At 47.0% G+C, this 16153-nt stretch overlaps 2 protein-coding genes across 19 annotated transcripts in view; one reads left to right on the top strand and one right to left on the bottom strand.

Annotated features, from left to right (window-relative positions):
* The window catches only part of GMPR (guanosine monophosphate reductase), a 41126-nt gene extending 34613 nt beyond the window's left edge, over nucleotides 1-6513 (top strand). The window contains exon 9 of the mRNA XM_083826854.1: nucleotides 1534-6513. Within this exon, the coding sequence (XP_083682980.1) occupies nucleotides 1534-1714 (181 nt within the window). The 3' untranslated portion in view covers nucleotides 1715-6513. The remainder of the gene's footprint in view (nucleotides 1-1533) is intronic.
* ATXN1 (ataxin 1) overlaps nucleotides 6442-16153 on the bottom strand; it is a 219417-nt gene continuing 209705 nt past the window's right edge. For all 18 annotated transcript variants that reach the window (XM_083826834.1, XM_083826846.1, XM_083826835.1 and 15 more), the window contains one exon: nucleotides 6442-14945. In XM_083826834.1, the coding sequence (XP_083682960.1) occupies nucleotides 14415-14945 (531 nt within the window). In that variant the 3' untranslated portion in view covers nucleotides 6442-14414. The remainder of the gene's footprint in view (nucleotides 14946-16153) is intronic.

Below are 16153 nucleotides of genomic sequence, written 5' to 3'. Positions count from 1 at the left end.
GAAAATAAAGGCCTGTCAGCTCCCAGCAGCACGGCCCCGGCAGCACAGCAGCGAGCCCCAGCGCAGCCTGCTAGATGGCAGTGGTACGTACGCTGTCTGCTCGGCGCTTATTAGTGTTTATTTAAGAGTTTCAAGAAAGAGTCAATTACTCATCAGATGTAGGGAGATTAATCATGGTTCCTTATTCACATGGCATATTAACACTTCTCCTTTATTGTCTCCCTAGGGCTCTGACCTCACATTTAAACTAACAGAATGAAATATAGCCAGGCTCACACTCAAGTACCTCCACATAGCTGCTAGTGCTGTTGTTAATGATTTGCAAATGGAGCCTCTGAACAGGCATGCCCTTTCTTTCATGCGCTATCCCCTAGACAACTTGTTTTAGGAAAAAGTAAATAAAGCCACATTTACAACAATGACAGATCCCAGCCATTGCTTCTGACTCTGTTTTGTAGGGCAGAAGAACAGCAATCCCCTCTCCCCTCCACATTTCAAACCCAAACAGATTCTGAAGTGCCGTCCAAAAAGCGTTTAAAGCCCCGGTCCTCAGCTGTCAGTCCTCTGTCTGTGACACAAAAATCTCAAACATTTCTGAGAAAGTTAAATGTGATGGAGAGTAAGGATTTAAGTCCAAACTAAAGTTTGCCAACTGCTGTCAGGTATTAGACCCCCTTCCCGAGGCCTTCCTCTCTAAAGGAGGTAGCACATGGTGCAGAACAGGCTTGCTCTAAAGCCCCGCAAGATCAGCTGGTGATTGGGAAACTCTGCTGGAGGAGGAATTGCTGAGTGTGAGGCTGGAGAAAGCTGAGGTGGAAGGGGTGAAAGTTACTTGCCTGGATTCTTCCATCTTCAGATGTGCTTTTGGGAACAGTGCAAATCTTTGCTGGCACGTGTCTGTGCGTGACAGTGCTCACAACGCTGCTGGTTTTTGCTGGCCTGTATGCCTGGCTCAGATGTGCTAGCTCACCTTTTAGCTTCGGGAGACAACTCTGCAGCAGGTTTCTGTGTCAGGTTTCCTATTCCATCTATGTGGGCCCTGGACAGTAGGCCAGCAGGAGACAGAACATTTCTGTCAGTGTCTGGGCACGGGCATGGGAGAGAGCCCTGCAGAGCTGTGCTGCCCGGTGCTTGCTCAGGCCCAGTTCCCACATTCCTACAAGTTGCCTGAACCCGGCCATTCCTTGTACCTCAAAGTTTGAAGCTGTAGAGATCAAATTTACCTTTCAGTAAACCTGGAAGTTTCTCTTGCATTCAGCAGATGGTGGCGGGGAGGAAGGAGCAGATCTCTAAGTACCCTCATGGGATATTGGGGCATCTGCAAGACGTGTCCGCTTCTAGTTCACAGCATTGGTGACTGGAGGTGAAGCATTTCAGTGCTTTAGAGCACCGAGGATCAACAGGCAAGCACATAATGAAACTGGGGGAGTACTTATAAACTGCAGTGTGCAGAACATTAACCTCCACCATTTCCAGTAAACACGGTTACATTTTACATCTGCCCATAATTGCAGTAACCATTCTCTTCTCCAGGGCTTCGGAGGGCAGAACGGTGGAGGTGCCGTACAGAGGGGATGTGGAGCTCACCATCCTGGACATCCTTGGGGGACTGCGCTCCACCTGCACCTACGTGGGAGCTGCCAAACTCAAGGAACTGAGCAGGAGAACAACGTTCATCCGGGTCACCCAGCAGCACAGCCAGGTCTTCTCGTAGCCCAGGACTGGGGAACTGGAGAGAGGGACAGGGGGAGAGGAGCAGGAAGGGCTGGTGTTTTGTTTTGCTTTCTCCTCCTTGGTGCGTTAGTGGCAAGTTCTCCTCTCTCTGCAGATGGCAATCTCATAGCCACGATGGTTGGGATTTGGATGAGGAAGGTTGTGCTATTAACACAGTGCCATTGGTTCAAAATGCAATAGCCTCATCTTTTATTGTGCCTATTTTATTTTTTAATCATTTCTTCTACTCTTTTTCCCCTCTGACAAATAGCTGCTGAAACCCCAGTTAACAAGGAATTGGCTTGTACAGATATGTCTGTTGCACCTGCATACACACATTCCCTCTTTGAAGACTGACCTGTCAGCTACCACTGCTTCTGACAGTGCACCCTCCAGAAATTGCAGGCTGGGAGAGAAAAAGATGGAAGGGGTTGAGTGGAGGAATCAAAACCCAAATTGTCTTCACCTTTCCTCTGGCAAAAGGGTCGGTGTTTGTGGCAGGGCTGCCAGCCTGCAGAATGTCAGAGGCCTGACTACTGCTAGCTTCTTACTGTGAAGATAAAATGCCAGATCTCCACTCTCAGTTCGCAGGGTCGGTACTGCCATTTTTACTAAATCTCCCTATTTCAAAGGACCTTCCTCTTCAGGGAAGTTGTCATTGAATGTAGCAAACCCATGTTGTCCTCCCTGCCTCCATCCATGGAGATCATTCAGGAGAGAACATCTCAGAGCTTGCCTGCTTCTTTGTGCACGCCGTTACTGAATTACCTGGGTTCCTGCTTTTACCTGTGCTCTGTGATCAGAATTTTTCGAGACATACAACCCCAGCAACAGTAAACCCACCAAGGGGAGGTTTCTCCGCAGCCCTCCCTGCTCCCTCGTAAGTTTTCTGCCTGTTCCTGTCCATTTAGCAAAGATGTAAAGATGCTGCACTGTGCACTGTCTGTGGCCAGGTGAATGAGGTCGGAGAGATCAAACTCACATCTTACTTTTTTCATACCACTCCTTTGCAGTCCTTAGCATGATGAAAATCAAAAGGGAGCTTCCAGCAGAACAGCCTGATTGCAAGACACTGCCAGGCTGAGACTGAGTTAAAACATTTGCTCTAAAGGCAGTAATGAATGTTTAAGACTCTGGGTAACACTTTAATAAAGTGCAACAGCCCACTAATTAATTGATAAATCACAACAAAACTTCTTTGGAAATACACATTGCATCCACATGAATACCACAGTAGCTTGTTACGATAAAGGATGTAAAAGTGAACACCAATGAATTAATAATGTTTGGCCACTTTGAAGTGCTGCTGAGATTGTAGTACAGCTGATGTTACTTCAGTACTTCATTCAGGGGCTTACTTTCACCTCCTGTAGGTATCTGTGGAAAGAGGTAGGCTTCCTTTGAAAAGCAAATGAGTAATCTGTAGGAAGAGGAATAGCAAAGAGACTCTAGAATTAGGCTCATATGCAGGACTGCCCAAAAAGCCATGCACAAGGATTGGTACGATCAACCATTCTGAGGAGCAAATCTAGGCCACAAAATGATCCCTGATGACTTTTAAGTGTGTTGTGCACATTAGAAAAGGCACCGAAGGTCTTCTAAATGGCCTCGTATTTTAAATGTCTTCCATTAAACTCGTAGGACATAGGTCTTAATTGTGGTGTGACCCTTTCATCTGTTTTGGAGGTGAATAAAGGCCTTAATGTGAGCACAGGTTATGCTTGTGCTGGCTTTAAGGACCATATGTCCTGCCCAAATCTCGTAAAGGAACCCGAACTCAGAGAGAAGCAGGCCCTGTGAGTAAAGGGTCTGATCTCTGCTCCCTCCAGCCTGAAAGCATCATGTTAAGAAGTTGCCTCGCTTCTTTACCACAGACCCTCCGGTGGGCCAAATCCTGCTCTTACCCTCGCTGAGCCCGGAGCGCAGGCGGTGTTACTGCTCTGCACCTGCACAGCTGCAGGGGGTCACCCTTCCCTCATTTACACGACGTGCAGTGCAGGGGTACAAAGGCAAACGAACACCTCCGCGAGGAGCAGGGGCAGCCCGTGCCAGACGTCACGGTGCAGCCTGACCGCAGGTGTGCCTCCACACTCGTGCCTTCACACGTGGGAAGCGCAGCAGTCTGCTGGTCTCACACCTACTCTCACTATTGCTTTTCTACTTTTTTTAGCTACATTTGTAAACGAAAGAAGTACATATACATATAACGTATATATATTTGTAAACATTTTTCTAAAAAGATCATATGCACATTGAACAGAACAGCTTCAGGACATCTCTTTGGAAGAGTTTCTTTTCCAAAAGGCAGGCATTGGGGGCAAGGGAGGGCTGCCTCTCCACGGGACTGGCAAGCATGGAGTCTTCTCCCTGGCAAACTGCACACCTACACAGCCAGCCTGGCCTAGGGCCACTCACACCCACTTCCCTGTCCTTTTGCACATACTTCTGTCTGCCCCCTGGCTAATCTGAACGGATGGGGATAGGCTGACTCTAAGAAGTGCCCTGAATTCTCCAGACATTGAATGTGGATGACATTGACACTAAGAATGGTGACTGGTAAAGCTTGAACTTAGGGTATTTGCTTTTCTCAATAGCAGCTGTTACCACCATTTTGATAAGCAGCATGTGTTCTATTTTGTTTTCTCTTTATCCAGCATGAGCAGGAGAGAGAAATCAGGTGCAGGAACGTAAACTGATAGCATGTCTGCATCTTGCCCGTAGTTACATGTGGGTTTTGTTCAGAGACGATGCTCAACCACGTCAGCACTCACTACTAACACTCAAATGTGCAGCTTTCAGACAGGTTGGAAAACAGAAAAAAGTCAAGTTTGAGCCCTTGTTTTACAGCCAGTCCTGTGCCTCAGTATTTGCCTTTATTGTCTCTTAGCCCCAGAGCTGTGCCCTGCTCAAGCCCGCTGCCACTCTCACGAGAAACTGGAGCAGAGGGTGCTGAGGGTGCGCTGCGCCTGGCAGGATGGACCACGCAAAGGCCAGAAACACTGGCAAACGCCATGTGCCATTTGCAGATCTACCTCACCTGCACATTTTTCCAGGTTTTCTGTAATTTGCTGTCCCGTGGAACATCCTGTCCCATTTGTAAGAGCTTAGTGTCAGGTGATTCTGCTCAACCTGGTCTTTAAGCCTGCCACCCCAGCCCCATCCTGTCTCCCCGCTACAGGAACACTGTGAGTGTGGTAAGGGCTGCAGGCCAAGCCCATGCCTGCTTTCCCCAGCTGGGCACTTGCTAAGCTGAGCACCCAAGGGCAGTGCTGAGGACTGCAGTGCTGTAAGTGAAGACATCGAAAACCTGTCAGCGGGGATGCCGAAAAGGGCCTTGTTACACCATTCAGACAAGCCCAGCTGAGCACATCCATCGCTGGTATCTTGAAACACGAGACCGCCTAAAAAAATCCCAGCCTTTCCCGGTCATACTGGGATGTCACCGCCGTGCAGGGCACGCTGCACCCCTTACCTGGGGGCAAAGGGCTTGGCACAGCGACAGCCGTATGCCCCCACAGGGTGCACTTGGGCTGTGCTCTTCTGTGCTTCTTTCTGCTCACCTCTGGCCTCAGAGTGGGGTTGAATGTAGGACGTGGGCCACCCTGTAAATATGAGGTGTTGTAAGCAGGGGCAGGAAGAGCCTCTGCTTGCATTTGGAGGAGCTTTTCCTATGAAAGTGAGCCTGTGTCTTCCTTTCTGCCAGCCAGTTGCGGGGGTGGAAAGGACTGGGGGGTGAAATAGAGAAAGGGCAGCAATTAGCCAGGCCCCACCGTGTCGGTACAGGGGCTCGTGTTTTTCAGTCATGGACAGCTGGAGAGTTTGAAGCCTTTTCTGAACCAAGCACTCCCTCTGTCATACCTGTTCATACCGTCGTGGTTCCACCACTTTGAGCAGGCTTGCTGCCACAGCTTTCTGCCAGTGTACGTCCAGTGTCTGTGTCCACCATTGCCTCCCAACCCCTCCGCCCGGGGATGCTGCTTTTTAGTGGCCAGTACCAGTTTTATACCACAAGTTCTCTCTTGGAGCCAGGAGGGCTTCTGCAGCCAATGCCAGGAAGAGCAAGCCAGGTTTAGCCTTGCTTGTGTAGGAGAGAAAAAAAAAATGCCAATGCCTGAGAACAGCAGCTTGCCTTCTGCAGCACCCAGCGAGCTGAGGGCAGGAGAGGGCAGGGGCCGGAGGAGCTGCAGCATTCCTGGGTCAGATCAGATGGTGCCGCAGCTCCGCACCCCTAAACACTGTATTTACCTGACACGGTGTTTACTGTTAGTGAAGTTTTCATACATGGCTAAGTAATTCGGAGTCCAAAACTCCGTGGTGTTGCCTGCGATAATTGTAAAGCGCTTCTGCATAATCAGCCAAAAAGAGTTAATGAGCCTTAGATGTCTTCCTGTCCCGCTCCACACTGCTGAGGTGGTGGTGAGGAGTGTTGTCTCCCCTCATCTGTAGCAAACCTGTGTATGCAACGCCTCCAGCGCAAGTGGTGCAACCATTTAAAGCGTTCGGAAGTTATAAGTGGAAAGTTTTGTTACGCAATAAAAGGCTTCACTCTGATGGTCTGGAGAGGGTTTTGTGCCGTGTACCGTGTACGGGTACATTCCTGCGTCGCTGCAAATGAATGCAAATGTGCTAAAACACGTTGCCAAGGGGCAGGAAAAATAAATTGGACAAGTTACCTCCAGGGGAAAGCTATCTTGCATTCAGTTGTAACTCATAAAGACAAAACACGCGTTTGCAATTGGCACTGTTATTTTATTAGTACGAGTATACTGAAACAATAAACTTGTACTGGTATACAGACAATTTCTTTAAAACAATTTTGTTCAAATTTTGAATCAAACATTGTTTTATTATAATAATGAAATAATTTCTACCTAGAAAACCTGCAAGCACCATCAAAGAAAGGGACCATAAAATTCAATAAACAGACGCGAGTGTATCCTACAAATAGACACACCACCATTAGAAAATAGAATATGAATTCTTCCATTTTTTTTTAATATTTGTTTTAAAAAAGCTAGTGCAAGTACAATATTTTACACTGGAATTACAGAGAGTATGCACGCATATGGAAAAAAGTTCTCCTGTCACAATAAAAGCTCTTAACTATGTCTGTATGCACTTAAAATCTTCTCCTCTTTTCAATAAGGTGCAAAACGTTATTCCCTCCCTATTTCTCCTTTGTACTGGCCATGTCAGCTCAATTTCTCCCCAACACAAAGCTGCAATGTCCCTTTTGCTGGGCCTACACTAGGAACTACACTGGAAGTGTGATTTGCATCAACCCTCATTAATAATACCAAATGAGAAAAAAAAATAAAATTAAAAAAAAGACCTTAAAAAAATTACTGCTGAAGAATGGCTAAACCTTACCCCGGCAAGGCCTCTCACCGAGTGCCTTCGCGAGCCGGCCAGCCCAAGCCTGCCGGCTGCCGGGGACGGTGACATAGCTAGTACAAAATGATTTTCAGTAGCTCACCCGAACTGAAAAAGGTTGGGAAATCCCCACCCGTAACCCACCCCTCCCACGCCCCCCACCTCCCCCCCTTTAACACTGTGAAAAGAACAGTGTTCAACAAGTTAATATATTATTCAAAAAAAAAAAAAAAAGAGCAAATACATACATTAGTGAGTTTCAACATTAGCTGACTGTCGTAAGAAGTTGTATCTATGCCTTAACAGATTAGTAACTTCGCTAAGAGGCCAGCCCGATGGCCAGACAGAAGACACCAATGTAGCCACCCCCGGCCCGTTTTCGTCTTCAGCTACCCAGATCCCAACCCCATGGCTCGGAGAGGAGTTGTGCAGAGTGCGTTCGAAGGGAGAGCAGTCGGGTCCTCGGCTCTTACAGCAAGCCCCAGGGCGGGATCCCCGCCTCGGCCGGTGTCGCGGGGCAGAGCCGGGCCTCCCCGCGCTCCCACACCGGCCGAGAGTCCGGGCCCTGAAGTTTTTGCACGTCAGCAATCCAGTAGTACAGCAACGACAGCTTCAACGAGTGACTAACGCCTACTGCAAACAGCACTTCCAATGCATGCCTACTGCATGGTCGAGGGAAAGGGCACAGGAGCTTTGACTGCTCAAAATAGAAACAAACCGAAAAGAAACAACCTTGGATGAAGCCTCCATAAAATCCTCAGTGGAAGACTTGAGTCCTTTCAGATAACAAGAAGAAAAAAACTACAGAAACCTTAGAGACTGTTATTGTATAAATACTACCTATTGGCTGAATGCACTTCATTGTAATACAACCGGGGCCGCTCCTCCCGGTGCCCGGGGCCACCTGGATGAGAGCCGAGGCCGGGGTCACCGCTTCGCCCCGCCGCCGGCCCCCAGCTGCCCAGCTCAATCTTTGGACTTAGAAAAAGACCCTCTCCTCACAAACTGCTTCGGGATCCTCTCTTTTGGCTTCTGGAAAACACCGGTCTCTCAAGCAACCAAGACCGCCACTGGAAAGCTGCCTCGGGTGCCTGCTCCCCGGCAGCTCTGAAGGAGGCCGCGGGGAGAGGGGGCAGTGGAAGGGGCTCCAAGGCCGCCTTGCCTCGGGCAGGGCCCTGCTGTTGGCCCTAGGCTAGGATCCCTTGTTATAAACACTTCTTGCTCAGGATTATACTCTTTGGGTTTCGTATGGAACAGGAAGTGCTGAAAAAACGTGGAACAGCATCACAGGGAGAGGAAAAAAAATGGGGCCAAAAGGCTTCAGGCGGGAGCCGAGCGGGCCGTGCGCGGCCGGCAGCGACTCTCGACCGAAGGCAGGGCTGCTGCTGGGCCGGGCATCGCCGAGGCCTCCCTCGAAAGCAGCCTCGTCCCTCGGCGCAGGCAGGAGAGATCTAAAGCCAAAACCCAGCTGCAGAGCGAGACTCTAGGTTTGCACAGTAGCCACCCTTTGAAGTGCCTGGTAGCTGCACTCAGGAATTGCTGCTCCAAGGTGTATTTTCAGCACAGGAATAAACAGTGTGAAAGCATGACTCCATTCCCCAGAAACGGGACCCAGAAATGTAATACGAACAGAAAATTAAGCACAGTTGTTCTTTAAGAGCCTTTTAAGTAATAATTCTTCCTGGCCAAAGCCAATACAAATCAGATCATCTAGACATGACAATTTCTATATACAAAAAACATGTAACTTTCAACCTTTCTCTGCTTTTGTATTTAAAAACTTTTTTTTTTTTTTACAAACAAGGTATGAAACTCACTGTTCAAACAGAGCCATCTCTTTTTCAAACACTGAATGAATCATTCCAACATTCATTTTTCTTTTGTGCAATTTTTTTTAAAACATTACCTGTACTCCTCAATGTGAGTGCTTCAAAAAAAGTTTCTATTTTTAATAAGCTTCTCAAATTAGGTTTACATCAAAAAATATTCCCACAAGATATAGTGCTACAAGAAAAGATCCTATCAGTAAAGGTAACACATCTGAAGCGAGGTCGTCTATGTAAAAGAAATTGAACTCTGGAGTAGAGGTGTGCAACTTGTTTGGAATTTCCCTATCGACACAAAACACGACACTGTCCTCAGGACAGGAAACCAAGTGGATGTGTAGGCTTACAAAATTCACACGTATTTATTCATGTGCAAACTGACACTTCTGCCTGGCTGTGTGTGCACGTATGCAGATCTGCATCAACAAATTCTCATTTTTCTATTGTTTCAGGACTTTGGGGGCGGGGGGGGAGGTGGATAAACCAGAGAGAAGAAAATGACCGGCTGCACTCCAGCGACACGTTCACCCCCCTCGCTTTTCACATCAGCACTGGCCAGAGCCCCAAGCGGACTCTGCTGTTACCTGTGATGATGTGGAGGGAAGACATGGAAATTACCTGTATGAGTGCATGCCCCATTTCGCCATTATTTTGGCGTTTGTGGGATAGCAGAAGTGTTTCAACAGGCCACATCCCCCAGCGCCCCCGGGGCACATCCCACCCTGGTGAACCTGGATGAAACCCCAGGGTTTTCCAGCCACCTGAGTAAGGTCAGAATCTGGCCCTAACCGAACCAGGCTTCAGTTTCACAAAGATTTATACGCGTACTACACAGAGAGCTCCCGAGCCTCCCGGCTGCTTTCGTCGGCCAGCTCAGACCTTTCCATGAGCACGCGCATAAGTGTTTGCAGAGCTGGGGCCCAGGACGCACAGAACGCTGTGCCAAGAACCCCTCTTTGAAATAACACTGTTAGTGTTTAAAATAAAGAGGATTTGCTCTCCTTGATACAGACTTTTTTTTTTTTTTTAGCAGTTGCAAGTCTGAACAGAATTTCACCGTTTCCTTTTTAATATTGGCAACACACTTTAAGTGAAACAAATCTCTGCACAGAGTGAATTTTCATGATAACCAACAGCTACAGTTCACGCTGAGCCTGCTGCTTTTGTATTGCAATCTATGTGATATCTACAGAGTTAAACCATGAGATGCAGGAAATCCAAACTCGTCTGTAACATTGTACATCCCTACTCCAGAGCAGTAAAAGTGCTGCTTCTGGTCACATCAGTGTACCACACATATGCCAGCCCCATCCCTGAGTAAAAGGTGTGAAAAGTTTCTAAATGTTCCTTGATTTAGGGAAACGAGAGTAGCGATGTCACTTCCCCAGGCCGAGAAAATGACGGAACGACAGGTCGAACAAAGCGACAGCGGGACGAAGGAATTGAAGGAATCAGAGGAACATCCTACCCCCCTCCCCCCCGCCCCGAGGTCTGGTTTGTCGGGGGAAAAAATCCCAACAGCAACGTACAAAATCCTAAAGTAGGTCAACAGCAACTCCAATTTGGGTTTCAACTGCAGGACTTGAGGTAAGTGACATCAAACTCAAATTCCCCGTGATGTGGCCCAGACAAACTGAAACAATGCCTAAGTTAAACACTATAAGGAACAGTCATTTTATATATATAGATATATAGATAGATTAGATAGATAGATAGACAGATAGATAGATATTTTTAGAAATCCCTATAAAGAGGTTCTCGTTTTATTTTCTTCGCCCTGACTAATTTCTTGGTGATTGTATGCATTTCATTGTAAACTAAACAGGCCTGCTACAAAAAGGAAGAAAAAGAAAAAAAAATAAAAAAAGGAAAATAAAAAGGAAAGAAAACAAAAAAAAGATACCAAAAGAAAACAAGAGAAAAGGGAGCCGGGCCAGGCCACGCGTGGATGCCCAGATGCGGCTCGGCCCCATCGGGCGGGCACGGAGCGAACAACGAGCGGCCCCACGGCCGCGCGTGGCCCCGCGGGGAAGAGGGCTCACATTGGCAAAATCCCCCCCTTGGAGACGTAATGAATCCCGAAACTCCTCTCTTGGTGGTGGTGGTGGCGGGGGAAAACTTGGATTAGGCGCTTTTTATCTTCCTGGATCTAAATTTTTATTGTTTTTTACAGCGCGGAGGCCAAGGTCGTGCTTCTCGAATACGCAAGGCTGAGCCAGGCCTTTGCTTCACGCACCACGCTCACTGAATACAAAAAGGGCTGGTGTTTCCCAGGCCAAGGAACGCCTCACCCTCGATACGTTTCTTTTTTATTTTGGGGGGGAGAGGGTTATTAATAGGAAAAAAAGGAAGGAAGGAAGGAAGAAAGAAACTATTCAAAGAGAACAAAAAGGGGAAACCAGAAGAGGGTATGAGATCTAGCTAACACCGCACGGGTGAGTCTACGTTGGCACGTAAAGTATTGCACATCCTACGAAAGCCAAAGCATGGAAAGGGACGATTGTTGGGAAAGAACCAGTTATTTCAGAATTCCTCAGTCTGAAATACAAGCACAGAACTAATACATTCCTATTGCTCCAAACTTATTTTTTTATTATTATTATTTTTTATTTTTTTTAGTGTTAGTTGAATAGATCCAGTCAGTTTAATAGCCCCTGCTTCCTTATTAACCACGAATGTGAATGCGTATGGTTCTCTTTGAGATTTTTTTTCCGAGCACACGTGAATTACGGAAATAGTGGTACAAATGCAAACTAAAATCTGTAATTCTTTCTATTCCTTTACCATCAAAGCTTAAAAACAAAACAGGAAACAAAACAAAACAATAAATTGCAAGTGCCCTGAGCAGAGTATATGGAAGATTAAGCAACTTCTCTGAGCAGAAATATTAACAAATAAGCACTAACTAAGCAGTGTGACTGTGAGAAGAAACCCACTCAGCTATTTGGTAGCCCGCTGAGAGGTTAATAAAATTCAAGGAAATTCAAGAAAAGTTTCAAGCTATTTTAAACGTATTCAAACTTTTTGGTGCACCCCAGAATATGGTATAAAAACAATTAGTTCTGGTGTGAGCTAAATTTCAAGTAACAAATAACAGAGTCAAAGCTGGGGTTTGGGGTTAACATTTCTTTTCTTAAATAAAAGCACTGTATTTTAGGGGAGAGGGAAAATGAGATTTTAAATAAGTTTGTTCACTTTAGGTACTGCATTTCTAATCCAGAACTTTTATTTCCTTTTCTCCCTATCAGTACAGCTTCTTCAAAACTACCTGAAGGACGCGAACTCACCAACCAAAAGTAACGATGTGAACGCTTGATTGCGTAGGGCCCAAGCTAAATCCCACTGTCATCAATGAGATCCCTGTTGGCAGCAAGAGGCTTTGTAGCTCAGACCTGAAGTACTTAATACTCACACCTCCCCATGACTTTTCGGGAGGCTTGGTGCACAGCACCTCAAAGGATCCGGCCCTACCTGGGGAAACAAAAGACTGAACGGCGTGAATACCCCCCCGAACTTGTTTTGTACCAAACTCTTAAATCTAGTCTTTCAAATGGAAAACAATGCAATTAAAATAACAAATAATAATAATAATAAAATAACAATAGGTTTGTTTTAAAAACAAACAAACACCTTGCTTATGTATAGAAATGTTTCTTGTGGAAAACTCTCTCAGCAAGTCTGAAGACAAATTCTCAGAGCTGTCCCGGTAGGACCTGTGTTAGGTTCTGTGTGGCAGATACGGTAGAAAGACCGAAAATGAACTTTGAAAGGAACAATAACCCTATGAAATGGCCTAGAGCGTAGGCAGGTTAGTGAGTAATTGCTACATTTGTTTATGCTCTTTCAGACCCCCCCCCCAACCCACAACATTATTAGGTAAAAACTGCAGGAATACCACACAAATGATAAACTCAAGATGTGCAAATTGCAAGATTCTTTAAAGTCCATCTTTTTTCAAAAACACTGGACAATGATTTTTTTTTTCTCTTTCCTTTTTCCTTTCTCTTATTCTTTTATTATCTGTCAGCTCGCATATGCCTTTAACTCTTTCTCAAGCATTAAAGTTTAAAAAGTGCCTCCTATTAAGTAGTCCTTTGTGGACAATGACTGTCACATACTAGTTCAATAATTCACATTCATCCCTTTGAAACCACATTGAAACTTTCAGCATCTTGCTTGTGAGAAAACTTTACATAGTTGCATGTAGTTACAGTGTTGAAGAGATTAATTTGTTTGCTGCTGCTGTTTTCCGAGCAGATTAAAGTGAGATACAGTACGTACTGAGTGTTAGACCAGGATGCTCAGCAATAAAGTGTGAACAGCATTTTAAGTGCTTAAAGACATTCTACGTTCATCTTCAACATCAGGTTCCTGTGTCACACTGAAATTTGAAAAAAGTGGCACGGGTTGTCCATAATCATGAACCAAAAACAGTACTAGAGTTAAAGACAAAGATCTGCAACCTAACTGCAAACGATGTATGCCTGTGATCTCAAAGGGGCAGTATGCGTCTCCCTCGTGGAAGCAAATGTCCATGGCGTTAACCCGATGGATTTGTCTAACACTGCACAGAAACAGGAGTGCGCCCGAGCCGGGCACGTCCAGCGAGCTGGAGGGCTCCCTGCGCACACCCACGCACACCCACGCGCACCCACGCGTGCCCGCCGCGCCGCCGGGAGGAGCCCGCGGGGTGAATGGCGCAGAGGACAGCCGCCCCGTGTGTGTGTGTGGCCTCCCAGCACCGGACTGCACGAGCAAGCAGAAGGGAAATGTTGGTGTGGCAGTTGCTTCGTGAGTAAAAATCAGTGCAGTCAGACCCCATGGGGGGAAATATATATATACAAATACACACACACAAATATATATATATATATATATATACACACATATATATATATATATATACCGTAGAGCCTTGAGTGAGAGTTGGCTTATTGTTGACAACGTCAGAGACTGTCTGATCCTTTTCGGTAACATCTGTGGGTTGTGTCCTCAGCATTCACCTGGGGCCAGAAAACCTCTTCACGGTCCCTCCTCGGGACGGGCGCACGCACACACACACCACGCGTGACACACACCTCTGCTACAGTTCCCTTCTCCTCACCTCCCCCCCAAAAAAAACTAGAACAGGAACCAAAACAAGGAAAAAAAAAACCACAAAAAATAACGACGACAAAAAGAAAAAAAATCACAGCTGGACCCTGTCCTACACGAGGTGTTAGAAAACAGGAGCCATGACAACACATTCATTTCCACTAAGGGTGTGTGAAGCAGATACTGCCCCTTCTGTAGCTCTCAAGAAACCTAGTCACTGACAAACACTTGTGGAAAAACATATGCACCAGTCTCCTGCATAATACCAGCTGCAACTATAACAACAAGGTTATAACATAAACCTAAAATAAGATGATAACATGTAAATACTGGGTTATTTAGTCTACAGTACAGTAATCTGGATAAAAATGACAAGGGATAGCCTAATTTCCTTTCCCCAAACAACTTTTACTTTCCTACATTGGATCGACCTTCAATGCAAATCTTAACCTCCTGAGGAATAAAAGAAGGCTTGGGAAGAGTCAAAGGTGGCTCCTCTTCTGATTTCTCTAGTTTTCGTGTTTCGGGGGCTGACCACCTCCTCTTCCTCGTTGCCGGGGGCTTGCTGGGTTCTGTTTTGGTGAGCAAAGGTGCTGCAGGCAATCCTATTTTGTCCGGAAACTTCAGTTCACCATTCTCAGCTAACATCTGTGCACTTCCCTGATTAATCCCATTTTCCTGCTCCGCATACCTGTGTCTACTTCCAGCTAGACTGTCATTCTTTGAATGCTTCAGCAAGATACTAGCTGAGTCCATGGGCTGGCCCTTTTTAATAGAGCCGTTCTTCAGGTTCTTGAGCGTAAGTGATATGCAGACATCCCCCACAGAGAGTTTGGAGCATGGCAAATCAAAGAGCTGGCTGGTTCTCTCGGGGCAGCAGGATGACCAGCCTTGTCCAAATACAAAAAAAGGGTATTCTACCAGGACCTCCACGCTGACCTGCAGAAAGAGACATAACAGAAAGAGAGAGAGGGAGAGAGGAGAGAGAGTGAGATGATGCCTTTGCCTTGGGGCACGTGCGCAGCACCCAGCAGTCGCTGCGGGCGACAGCAGTGAAGCAGGAATTGTACAGGTGCCATTCGGTTCCTGCGAAATCTGTGCATCGAGCACCAGACTTCACGCTCGTCCTTGTCAAACGGGTGTTAACAGACTCTCTGAGCTCAGCACTTCTTAGCACAAAACCTCAACAGCAATCGATCTTTACCTCCACCCAACTGCTCAGAGAGACCCAACAGGCAAAACAGCTTTGGCATCTGACAAACTCTGCTCCCTGACGTACCCTTGCGGTACCTCAAGCCTGACATCCACACTTAAAGACACTTTGCAGCCAGAGGATGGCTCCCCGAGGCTGGAAGGGGCTCTGGCTTCTGCTCCCAGTTCTGACACGCGATTTCCCAAATGACCACGGGAACGTCACCTCCCCTTGCTGACCTCCGCCCGTGTCAGTGGATACTTACCAGCACAAAATGTTTGAAGACGTCGAATTACAGGGGAAGGCCATGGATACGTACAGAGCTGTGTCTGTCACAGCAGCAGGCACGAACCCACCTTCCCCGAGCAGTCCTGTGACCCCGAGCAGTTTGTCCCCTTCTCCCACCTCCAGAAGCCTCTGATGGTGGGCCTTGAGGACCTGACACCACAAGCACCTAAATACCAGCTTATCTGCACAGTGTCTGCCTGCAGGATCAAACAGTGGATGTGGGCTCGTGACTCACAACCTAGAGTACCGAGCCCTTCTGCCACGGCACTGTCAGGGCAGGAAATTCTGACTAATACTTTCAAAAACTTGGCACATGTTTTTAACATGCTGTGTGCAGCTCCGGTGAGATCTGCATCTCTAAGAGGATGGCTTACACTCAAGCCAGATACCTGCTTTCTGTGCCCGAGAGCCCTGTGTCCTCTGCAGGTCATCTCAGGCATGGGCAGGGTCCTGCTCAGATCGCTGAACACTGACTTGGTGAGGCCAAAGGGCAAGAGCACACCCAAACGACACGGTACGTGCCCATCTCCTGCCCAAGCCACTCAGCATGCACAGAGCATACCGGCTGTCTGGGGAGCCTTCCCTCTGTAGCAGCACGGATTCGTTTGAAAGGAACATCACAGCAGGCTTGCAAAACCCTCTCTCGCCCTTGGAAGTGAATAATGAT

Source organism: Anser anser, assembly GCF_964211835.1.
Source record: "Anser anser genome assembly, chromosome: 2".
Classification (NCBI taxonomy): Eukaryota; Metazoa; Chordata; class Aves; order Anseriformes; family Anatidae; genus Anser; species Anser anser.
This window is presented reverse-complemented; position numbering and strand designations above follow the sequence as displayed.